This window comes from Halichoerus grypus, chromosome 1 (genome assembly GCF_964656455.1).
Source record: "Halichoerus grypus chromosome 1, mHalGry1.hap1.1, whole genome shotgun sequence".
NCBI classification, from domain to species: Eukaryota; Metazoa; Chordata; class Mammalia; order Carnivora; family Phocidae; genus Halichoerus; species Halichoerus grypus.
The window spans coordinates 28,787,015-28,799,528 of NC_135712.1; the positions used below are offsets into that span (position 1 = coordinate 28,787,015).

Consider the following 12,514-nt stretch of genomic DNA (forward strand, 5'->3'; position numbering starts at 1 on the left):
AGGAAATTCTGTCATTTTATTTTTCTAGAATTCCTATTAATCTTATGTTGTAACATCTTAATATACCTTCCACACTTCTACGTGAATGTTCTGTGTGTTTTCGCATTATCCTTATATGCTCGTGATCTCAGGGTCGTGAAATGGAGCCCGGCATCTGGCTTCACGCTCAGCAGGGAGTCTGCTTGAGATTCTCCCTCTCTCTCTCCTTCTGCCCCTCCCTCTGCTTGTGTGCTCTCTCTCTCTAAAATAAATAAATAAATCTTAAAAAGGAAGACTTTTCCAGGAAATATCATTTTATTTTTTGCCTCATAAATCTCTTTTATTGCAGGAAGGCTCCATGGACAGCTTATATGAGCCAGTCCCAGAGCAACAAACTAACCGAGAAAGCACCTCTGTCAGGACTGGTTCTCTTATCTCACCTTTTGGAGAGAGTGGAAAAGCACACGACAGTCTCTTCATGGTGAGTGAAGCCTCGAGTTTTGTGGATTGCTCCATTACATATTTAGGATCACTTGCTTCATGATACTGGTTAATACAGCAAAAACCACTGAAAGTTCTTCATTTACTTTTGGTTTCTGAGTTTCTCTTCATTGTTATCTCTTTCATGATTTTAGCTTATTAATATAAACTGCCATTTATAGAGTATGTATTACATAAGTTAACTCGGTTAATCCTCAAAGCAACCTTAGGACGAAGAAATATATCTTTTTCGAGATTAGGAAACTGCAGGAGAGAAAGCAAAATAACTTGCTAAAGGCTATATACCATGAAGTGTTAAAGTTGGCAATTAAAGATATATGGGTCTGCCTCAGTAGTTCATCACTAGGATACTGGTAATCAGGTCTTTGGGATGGATGGAGGGAACCCCAGATTTGTAGCATTTGCCGATTGCCTTGGTGTAAATGCTTCTACCGTGGTCATTTTCGAGCTACCAGTGGTTTAATAATAGGCTTACAATACCTGAATATTTATTTGTTCATTATCTCCAGTGCCAACAGCAGCATACCAGTGGTGGCTTTAAAATCTGTGCTAACCACTTTACTAAGCTGCTCTTTATATTTATGGACACACACCGTGAACTTACAAAGCATGAGTATTACTAGAATGCAAATGCAGATAGTTTTTTTGAATTATGTTTATAATTACTAGAGGCAGAGAGTTCTCGGTGCTCTGCAAAATTGGCCCTGTCCCTGTTTAACAGTGCTGGCTGTTCTCATAGTTGATTGTGCTGTATTTAAATTAATCCCATACTAACGAACTTATTTTGCTTCTCTTGTGGCTTCGTACAATACAAAACATCCCATGTCTGCTACAAATAAAGAACTTCCCTATACTTATAGGGAACGATCATACTTTTCCCCAATAACAACACAAAGATTAATATCCGATTCCTTTTTTATAAGTAGGTGATGTCATATATGACATTATTTGTGTTGATCCTCACAGTAACTTTAGAGAGGTTCAGAAATGTTGAGAAAGGGGGCGCCTGGGTGGCTCAGTCGGTTAAGCGTCTGCCTTTGGCTCAGGTCATGATCCCAGGGTCCTGGGATTGAGCCCTGCATCGGGCTCCCTGCTCAGCGGGGAGCCTGCTTCTCCCTCTCACTCTCCCTCTGTGTCCTCTCTCTCTCAAATAAATAAATAAAATCTTAAAAAAAAGAAATGTGGAGAAAGGTTACATAACTTTCCCAATTAAAAAAAGGATGACCCAGGATTCAAATCCAGAAAAGTACCTTCAAGTTTTATACCTACCTTCATACCTACCCGTTTTATTCCTTGGGGACATTCTTTGAAAACCTTTTTTGTGTAGCTTACAGATGTAAGCAATGTCACACTAGTTAGCAACCAAGTTCAATAATAAGTCTCAGTCAGTAAAAATAATCCAAAAAAATTTAGTGTAGTGGAAACTCTTCCCTCAATCATACCCTTTTCAATATCCATGAAGATGTTGATGTTGACAGATATGCAGAAGAGGAAGCAGCAATATATTTTACATATTAATGTGAGAGAGTGAGACTTACATGGAGACTCTCAATTGACATTGCAAAATGTTTGTAAGCATTTTTACTCTATAATTAAAAAGAAAAATTGAATAGGCTGAAGAGCCTGAAGATATTTCCTTAAATGTGTTAGTTTAATAAATATGCATGAAAAATAAACAAGTTCGTGGCCAAGCAGTCTACTAGAATTTTTATCAAACTTCCTTACATTGCAAAGTAGATGAGAATAATGAAAACATGATTTAAATTGCTACAACTCTCTCTCCATGTATATATACAACACACACACATATATGTATACAGTCATGCATATCATGTATATAGATATATATCTCCATATTTAATTTTAAAATTTATGCATACATACAAGCATAAATGTGTATGTGCGTGTGTGTATACACTTTTGAAAGGCAACCAGTTCAACCATTGATTCTATTTTTTTTTTTTTTTTTAAGATTTTATTTATTTGACACAGAGAGAGACAGCCAGAGAGAGAACACAAGCAGGGGGAGCGGGAGAGGGAGAAGCAGGCTTTCCGCAGAGCAGGGAGCCCGACGCGGGGCTCGATCCCAAGACCCTGGGATCATGACCTGAGCCAAAGGCAGACGCTTAACGACTGAGCCACCCAGGCGCCCCTGATTCTACTATTAATTGTTAAATTGTACCAGTCCTTTCAAATTACCACTGACATTTTATTCCTAATAAAAATGATTCCATAGCTTGGATAAAATGAAATCAGTCTTTTGAAAAAATGACATTTAGTGATTTAGAACTTTCTCTCTGAGCCTCTGAAGAATGGATCATTTTTTTTCCCTAGTATTCTCACTTCCTTTTTTTCCCCCCTAAATCAAGGGAAAAAAAGTTTTGGACTAGTCTTGACAGTATCAGAAAAAAGTATTCTTTTCGATTCATGTTCTAGAAATATTATAAAAACACCCCTAAAGTTCATGGAGTTATATCTCAAGCTCCCAGTCCTCAACCCAAATGTATCTGTAATCTTCCCAGAGAGGAGAGGTGCTCTCATACTCAGACTCTTTAGAAGCAACCAGACAGCATATCTAGTTGTTAACAGTGGAAATTAATAGCCCATACTAAAAATAATATCATTTGTCATATGAATTGAAAAGAAAAATCTGGGGTACCTGGGTGGCTCAGTCAGTTAAGTGTCTGACTCTTGGTTTCAGCTCAGGTCGTGATCTCAGGGTTGTGGTATCAAGCCCCTCACTGGGCTCCATACTCAGCATGGAGCCTGCTTAAGGTTCTCTCCCTCTCCCTCTCCTTCCCCCCTACTCTCTCTCCCTCTCTAAAAAACAAAAAAGAAAGAAAAGAAAAGAAAAATCAAAATGAGAGAGGAATCCTAGGCTTCCTGGCTTCCCTTAAACATGTTTTATTTATTCATATTTATTAGGAGTTTTGTGAGGTAGAAAACACTGTTCTAAACAAGGTACGGAGTTATATAGATGCATACCGTTATATAGATCTTATATATAAGATAATCCAGACTCCCAGAGGAGATGATCCAGTGTAGATCAACTTCACATTTAAGGGTTGAATAGGTATTAAAGGGAAAGAAGTTTATTTGAGGATTTTTAAAATTAAAAAAAAATCAGTTGAAGTATAGTTTACATATACTATTAGTTGCAGGTGCACAACATAGTGATTTGACAATTATCTACATTATGATATGCTCACCATGATAAGTATAGTGACCATCTATCACCACACAAAGTTATTACAATATTATTGATTATATTCCCTATGTTCTACTTTTCATCCCTGCAACTTATTTTATAACTGGAAGTGTATACCTCTTAATCCTCTTCACCTATTTTGTCTATCCCCTGCCCGCTTCCCCTCTGGTAACCACTAGTTTGTTCTTTATATTTATGAGTCTCTCTTTCTGTTATTGTTATTCGTGTGTTTGTTTTGTTTTCTAGATTCCACATATAAGTAATGGTGTTTGTCTTTCTGTCTGACATATTTCACTTAGCATAATACCTTCTAGGTGTCTCATTGTTGTCACAAATGGCAAGATTTTGTTCTTTTTATGGCTGAGTAATATTCCATTGTGTATATATATAACACATCTTCTTTATCCATTTACCTGTTGATGGTCACTTAGGTTATTTCCTTATCTTGTCTATTACAAACAATGCTACAATAAACATAGGTATGCATGTATCCTTTTGAATTAGTGTTTTCATGTTCTTTGGGTAAATACCCAGAAGGGGAATTACTAGATCGCATGGTATTTCTATTTTCAATTTTTTGGGGAACCTACATACTGTTTTCCACAGTGGCCATACCAATTTACATTCCCACTAACAGTGCAGGAAGGATCCCTTTTCTCCACATCCTCGCCAACAATTGTTATTTCTTGTCCTCTTGAGACCACCTATTCTGACTGGTGTGAGATGATATCTTATTATGGTTTTGACTTGAATTTCACTGATGATGAGTGATGTTAAGCATCTTTTCATGTGTCTATTGGCCATCTGCATGTCTTCTTTGGAAAAACGTCTATTCAGTATTTTGGGATTTTAAATGAGGAACATCTGAAATATCCAGCTTCCATTTTAATTGCAGTTCCATGAGGGGCTGGTAATGGAGAGCTGGTCCAAAGATAAATCATTTTAAAATACAAGACTTCAGGGGCGCATGGGTGGCTCAGTCATTAAGCGTCTGCCTTCAGCTCAGGTCATGATCCCAAGGGTCCGGGGATCGAGCCCCACATTGGGCTCTGTGCTCAGCGGAAAGCCTCCTTCTCCCTCTCCCACTCCCCCTGCTTGTGTTCCCTCTCTCGCTGTGTCTCTCTCTGTCAAATAAATAAATAAATAAATCTTTAAAAAAAAAAAAAGTTTGTACCTCTGCCAATTGGGGGTTAACTGGATCGGTCCTGAATTATCCAGTTTGCTGTCTGTATTGACTGAAGTAAGCAAATAATTGTCAATTTTCGCTTATATTTTGTAACCCATAAATTAAATTGGTAAGAAATTTGAGCCTTTTCAAAATGAGCTTTAAATTGGGGTGTGGAGTAGGGGCAATGTCCCTATTATTTATATGTTGCACAAATATTCACTCAATAAATATTTGTAAGCTAAATGAATGGATCAGTGAAGTTCCATTAATCAAGCTAAAGGAAGTCTTAATAATGAAATATGTATTGAACAGACATTTCTCCATCAAGAAGACATACGAATGGCCAACAGACACATGAAAAAATGCTCCACATCACTTGGCATCAGGGAAATACAAATCAAAACCACAATGAGATACCACCTTACACCAGTCAGAATGGCTAAAATTAACAAGACAGGAAACAACAAATGTTGGCGAGGATGAGGAGAAAGGGGAACCTTCTTACACCATTGGTGGGAATGCAAGCTGGTACAGCCACTCTGGAAAACAGTATGGAGGTTCCTCAAGAAGTTAAAAATAGAGCTACCCTATGACCCAGCAATTGCACTACTAGGTATTTATGCCAAAGATATAAATGTAGTGATCCGAAGGGGCACCTGCACCCCAGTATTCATAGCAGCAATGTCCACAATAACCAAACTGTGGAAAGAGCTGAGATGTCCATCAACAGATGAATGGCTAAAGAAGATGTGGTTCACATCTACAATGGAATATTACGCAGCCATCAGAAAGGATGAATCTTTACCATTTACATTGGCATGGATGGAACTGGAGGGGATTATGCTAAGTGCAGTAAGTCAATCAGAGAAAGACAATTATCATATGGCTTCTCTCATATGTAGAATATAAGAAACCGCACAGAAGATCATAAGGGAAGGGAAGGAAAACTGAAGGGGAAGTCATCAGAGTGGGAGAAAAACCATGAGAGACTCCTAACTATAGGAAACAAACTGAGGATTGCTGGAGGGGAGGTGAGTGGGGGCTGGGGTAACTGGGTGATGGGCATTAAGGAGGGCACATGATGGGGCGCCTGGGTGGCTCAGTCGTTAAGCGCCTGCCTTCGGCTCAGGTCATGATTCCAGGCTCCTGGGATCGAGCCCCGCATCAGGCTCCCTGCTCCGCGGGAAGCCTGCTTCTCCCTCTCCCACTCCCCCTGCTTGTGTTCTCTCTCTTGCTGTGTCTCTCACTGTCAAATAAATAAAATCTTTAAAAAAAAAAAAAAAAAAGGAGGGCACATGATGTGATGAGCCCTGGGTGTTATAGGCAACTGATAAATTATTGAACACTACATCTGAAACTAATGATGTACTATGTTGGCTAATTTAATTTAAATAAAAAAAATTTTTTTAAATAATGAAGTATGTATGATGCAGTGTCGAAAAGCATGAGCTTTAGAGTTGGGCAAATAAGAGTTCTCATCCTTACCAGCTATTTGACCTGGGAAAGTTGCTCAAATTCTCTAGACCTCGGTGTCCTTCTCTATAGAATGAGAACAATCCCCTGTATAGGTTCAGCTGAGTTCTGTTGCTGGAAGACAATCTCCTCTTGATCCTCCTCCTCTCCACATGCAGGAAGGATTTAGCACAGAAGTTAAAGAACCTGAGAAAGGCTGCAAACTGCAGCCAGAGGGGGCCTGGATTTTATGGCCCATGAGCTAAGAGCCACTTTTGCATTTTAAAAGATTTGCTTAAAAACAAAAGCAAGGGCGCCTGGGTGGCTCAGTCGTTAAGCAGCTGCCATTGGCTCAGGTCATGATCCCAGAGTCCTGGGATCGAGTCCCACATGGGGCTCCCTGCTCAGCGGGAAGCCTGCTTCTCCTTCTCCCACTCCCCCTGCTTGTGTTCCTGCTCTCGCTGTCTCTGTCTCTGTGAAATAAATAAATAAAATCTTAAAAAAAAAAAAAGTAAAAGTAAAGAAGACTGTCAGAAATTGCCTCTGACCCCCAGAGCCTAATATATTTCTATCTGGCTTTTCAGAGGAAAAGTTTACTGACCCCTAGAGCTGTGCAGTTACAAACACAAGGGGCAACTGAGTGCTTGAAAAGGGGCTGGTCCAAATGTGAATGGCAGGAGGGGTAAAATATATGCCATAGTTTACAGACTTCGTATGAGAAAAGTATAAAACAGCTTATTAACAATTTTTATGTTAATTGTTGAAATGAGACTATTTCAGATACATTAGGATAAATGGAATTTCACTCATCTCTTAACATAGCTACTGGATGGTGGCCTCCACGTCACATCCCACCTTTCAAATGTCACATGGATGCTTATATTCTGCCAGACTTAAATTATATCTGTTCTCCAGGCTTTAGGAAACTTGTAGAATGTGGTTTTTAGCCTTTTGGCCTCTGGTGGATGAAGGCACACCAGAAGGAAGGTGAGGAGATGTTAAGTGTTATTCTACTATGTCCACCATCCTTCCTTCTGAGACTTTTCATACTTATTATAATTGGCATTACCATCCTCAAAAAAACAAAACAAAAAAAGAAAATCAGTGCCCTTTCACCTCTGGAACTCCTTTGCAGTGGACAGGGAGGATGGCTAGCTTTCTGAAGGTGGCTCTCCTTTGTCTCTGTAGAAAATAATTTACATCATCCCTACTCCAGGCTTACAGTATTATCCTAACATTTAAAATGAGTTACAACTCTTCTGTAATATTTGGGTCTTATAAAGTGATGATAAATTAAGACTTCTGATTTTTTCCAGTTAAGATGGAGAGGAATGATTAAAAAAAAAAAAAAAAAAAGACTAATACTATTACAGTAAAAACTAAACCACGGGGGCACCTGGGTGGCTCAGTCAGTTAAGCGTCCGACTCTTGATTTTGGCTCAGGTCATGATCTCAGGGTCCTGAGATCGAGCCCCATGGTGGAGTCAGCTTGAGATTCTCTCACTCCCTCTCCCTCTGCCCCTCTCCCTGCTCATGTGCTCTCTCACTCCTTCTCTCTCTCTCTCTCAAATAAATAAAAAATCTTAAAAAACAAAACAAAACACCTGAATCACAAAGAAAAGAGCTGCTATAAAAAGACTTTGCTACGACTTTTGGCAGTTGTTCTCAAGAGCAGCTGGGCTTCAGGATCACTTGAAGACACATACATCTAGACCCTCCTCTGGGCCTACCATATCAATAAGAAAGGATTAGAGTAGCCCCGTCCAGTAGAAATATAATGCAATCCACAGATATAATTGTAAATTTTCTAGTAGTCACAATGAAAAACTTTAAAAAGAAACGATGTAATTAATAAAAAATGTTAATGAAACATTTTACGTTCTTGTTCTTAAACTAAGACTTTTGCCTGTATTTTATACATCTTAAGTCAGATGCTAAAGTGTCGATGGTTAAAGTGAAATCATAAAGGTTGTGTATTTTGTACCCAGCTTCAGTTTCTAAATTAAAATTAATTTAAGCTAAATTAAGATTTAGTTCCTCAGTCACACCAGCCATCTATCAATTGCTCAATAGCCACATGAGGCTAGTAATGGCTTCTGTATTGGGCAGGGCAGGATGAGAGGCTTGAAAACTGCTGGTGGTTTTGAGGCATCAAAGTAACCAGATAATATCATACTCCACTTCACTTAAGGAAGTATAGATATTAACGTATAAAAATACTTGATGATAAACATTTAATTATATACTTACAGAAGGAGATGAGATAATAGGGAACAGGTGTGTTATCCAATGAGGAAACTGAGATTAGTGACTTGTATGGAGAGACAGATGGAGTCAAGACTGGAGTTCTGGCTTCCCAAATACTGATCTTGTCCTTTGGCCCCTCTGCCAGAAGTGTGCGTGAGAGAGAGAGAGAGAGAGAGAGGTATGAATGTGTGTATACGCAAGAGTTAGAGAAGGCAAGAGACAGGTAAGTGGCAGAGTGCTTTTGGGAGATAAGAAGTGAAGAGGAGCAGAAGACAGGAGGATAAAGAATCCGATCTTGTAATATATATGCTAAATATAATCTGATGATATAGAGAACATAGCAGAAAGAACTTGAGATGGGCAATGCAGTTAATAGACTCGAGTTTATTCTTGCTCCCCAGGCGGCTGAGAAATGTGTGTCCTTGACAATGTTATTGAACTTCTCTGACCCTAAATTTCCTAAGCAATAGAATGTGGCTAAAAATGTCTGCCTCTTGGTTTGTAGTGAGGATCAAATGTTATAACACACGTTAAGCACCTGGCATAATGCATGTTAATGTTCATTTTCCTTCCTTCTGCAACCTATCACACCAGGGCAGAGTGATCCTTTAATTTAATATCCTTGATTAAATGACTTTAAGTCAAACTCTCACTTGAGCTCGGATGTCGTTTTAAAATAACTGCTCAAAAATAATTTGTAATCACCACTCCTTACCTAAAAGCATTGATTTTTACTGGGCTGGACAAGAAGAAGCAACAGGATTTATTGTTGATATGCATTAGAACACCCAAGATTTTAATCTCCACAAATTGCCTCAAATCATGAACACTCAGGTTGAGTGCAATGTTTGACAATTCAACCCTAGATTTCCCATCATGTGTAGACAGCAGTGAACAAGAAAATCTATCACAGGGGCTCTTGTTTGCCTAATTCCTATTTCAGGGTGTTTTTTTGGTTTTGGTTTGGGGGAGTTCATTTTAACTTAAATATTATTAAAATGCAAGTTTAATTTTTTATATACTCACTCATCAACATTCTGTACTGATAAAAAGCACTGTGGAAATCAATTAAATTGTTCCCAGCCACCAGATGTTAATGAGAAAGTAATATAGCAGATTCAAAGATAGCTTAAAGACAAACAATACAATACATGTCTAACAGTTGGTTAGAGCTCAGCACTAATGAGGCCAAGGTCAGGGGTTTAATCCCCATATGGCCAGTTATTTTTGCTGTTCTCCATGGCCACTGGCAGCGTCCATGACCCCAGCCTGCTGTCTTGGCTGTGTGTGCCATTGATCATTAAGGGATCTGGGTTGGAGGATGAGGAGGCACCAGCACAAAACCATTACCCACTTATGGGAGGAGCAACTCAAGGGAAGAACAACCTTGCTGACCAATAGTTCCATCTGCCCACGCAGAGTTTCCTGCACTATAATCAGTCTTCAGGCCACCAGTGCAATTCTCAGCCTTCAACTTGGGATAATTCAGGGGTCAGTGGTAAGAGCATTGTGAGAGAAAACAGTTCTTGCCTCGGCTCTGTTCCTAAAGAGTGTTGAATAAGTCCTTGTACTATCTGGATCTGTGTCCACTCTATAAGGTAATAGATTTAAACTAGATGATCTCTAAGGCCCCTTGCTGCTCTAAAATGTTTCCTTAAATACATTTTAAATTATTTTGGAAGTGAAGGGGCTCCTGGGTGTCTCAGTCAGTTACGCGTCTGCCTTTGGCTCAGGTCATGATCCCAGGGTCCTGGAATCGAGTCCTGCATCAGGCTCCCACTGAGCAGGGTGCCTGCTTCTCTCTCTCATGAATAAATAAATAAAATCTTTAAAAAAATTAAGAAATTAATTATTTTGGAAGGGGAGTGTTGTCTAACATAAAACACTATTATTTTCCTTTTGGAGCTGTAGAAGGCAGACTTCTAAGATGTCCTCTAATGAACGTGGCTGTATTAGTCAATGTTCTCCAGAGAAACAGAAAGGTAACAGGAAGTCACTTCCATAATTAGGTTACAAAAGACCCTGACTTCTGTCTTGCTAGCGGACTGGCTCCATTACCTTCTTGGCTTGAACATCATGATGAAGCAAGATCCCATCTACAGAGGCCCATGTTGGAAAGGGACCTAGAGCTGCAGTCAGCCTACAGCCAACAAGGCCTTTATTTCAATAGCCCTCAAAAACTTGGATGCTGCCAACAATCATTAAGTGAGCTTAGAAGAGGATCCTTTCCCCAGCTAAGCTTTGGATGAGACCTCAGACCCTTAGACCAACAACTTGACTGCAACCCTGTGAAAGACCATGAAATAGAGGACCCATCTAAGTCATGGCCATATTCTTGACCCACAGAAACTGTGCGAGATAATAAATGCTTATTGTTTTAGGCCATTACATTTTGGAGTAATTTATTACACAGCAATATTTATTTATTTATTTGTTTGTTTGTTTGTTTGTTTGAAGGAAAGAGTGAGCATAAGTTGGGGGGAAGGGCAGAGGGGAGGGAGAAGCAGGCTCCCTGCTTAGCGGGGAGCCCAATGTGGGGCTGACATTCCAGAACCCTGAGATCATGATCTGAGCCGAAGGCAAACACTTAACTGACTGAGCCACCCAGGCACCCTCACAGCAATATTTAACTAATACAGGAACTAAAATTAATTTGACAAGTTATTGATCAGAGTTATTTGCAGATAATCAAATCCATGGATTTAGCTAATTTAATCAGAAAGGAGTATAATACAAGTTAAAGAGAACTCAGAACTATTGGGAGGTTGATACCTAACTGAGCTTGCAGGAATTACTCTGAGAAGCACACTACAGAATTTGCCACCCAAGAGAGCTGCTGCTTCTGTCATAATCAGGAAGTGGCCAAATCAAGAAGACACTATCACTGTGGCAGGCTCCAGAGCCATATTGTCTCTGCTGAGACTTGTTACATTAAAAATGAATGCCCATAGCTTGTATTTGCCCCATGTTAGTCAGTTTTGTATCAATGCCTTAGGTTGGTGGATGTGGTGGACAGGACCTAAACCCCCACATCTTATTCTCGTAACAAGAGAAGTTTCTTTCTTTCCTTCTTTCTCTCTTTTTCTTTTTTTCTGCCCTCCCATCCTTCCTTCCTTCCTTCCTTCCATCCTTCCTTCCTTCCTCTGTCCTTCTTTTTCTCTCTTCCTCCTCTTCTTCCTCTTCTACACATTGATTTTAGGTTTAGTGAATGACAGATGTCAACTACAGTAAGAAATACATATGCCCAAAATATCTAGAGAGAAATAGCTATGTAATTAAATGCTGTATTGTAAGCATCAAGCCTGACTTCTATAAGAATTCTCAGAAAGGGGGCGCCTGGATGGCTCAGTCGTTAAGCGTCTGCCTTCGGCTCAGGTCATGATCCCAGGGTCCTGGGATCAAGCCCTGCATCGGGCTCCTTGCTCGGCGGGAAGCCTGCTCCTCCCTCTCCCACTCCCCCTGCTTGTGTTCCCTCTCTCGCTGTGTCTCTCTCTGTCAAATAAATAAATAAAATCTTTAAAAAAAAAAAATTCTCAGAAGGAATTTCAAAAGAAAAAATAATATAGTTGTCAGCAGCACAAAATTGGGGGATCAAATAAGCCTTAAAAAAAAAAATCCCAGCTTTGAAATTTACTTGATATGTGATCTTGAACAGGTTCCTTAGACTCTTCAAGCCCCATTTCTTCTATAGAATGAAGAAACTGTTGCTCTTATTCATCATTTGAGAATAAAAAGTAGCAGTATAATTAACATTATTAGCACAGTGGTTGGCACAAAAATAAATGATCACTAATAGGTGTTATCGCTATAAACATAACTGTGGTTTGTGGTTTAACGGTGCCAGTTCCACAGAGATGAGAGTTCAGATTTAAAAGAAGATCTAGAGTTAAAAGTGGTGAAAGGAGGTGGTTAAGACATTATCATCGCACACTATTCTAGCATCTTTCACAAAAGAGCTT

At 39.4% G+C, this 12,514-nt stretch overlaps 1 protein-coding gene across 1 annotated transcript in view; it reads left to right on the forward strand.

The window, feature by feature from the left end:
• Nucleotides 1–328: 328 nt before the first annotated feature.
• The window catches only part of SAMSN1 (SAM domain, SH3 domain and nuclear localization signals 1), a 127,380-nt gene continuing 115,194 nt past the window's right edge, over nt 329–12,514 (forward strand). The window contains exon 1 of the mRNA XM_078058124.1: nt 329–460. Within this exon, the coding sequence (XP_077914250.1) occupies nt 338–460 (123 nt within the window). The 5' untranslated portion in view covers nt 329–337. The remainder of the gene's footprint in view (nt 461–12,514) is intronic.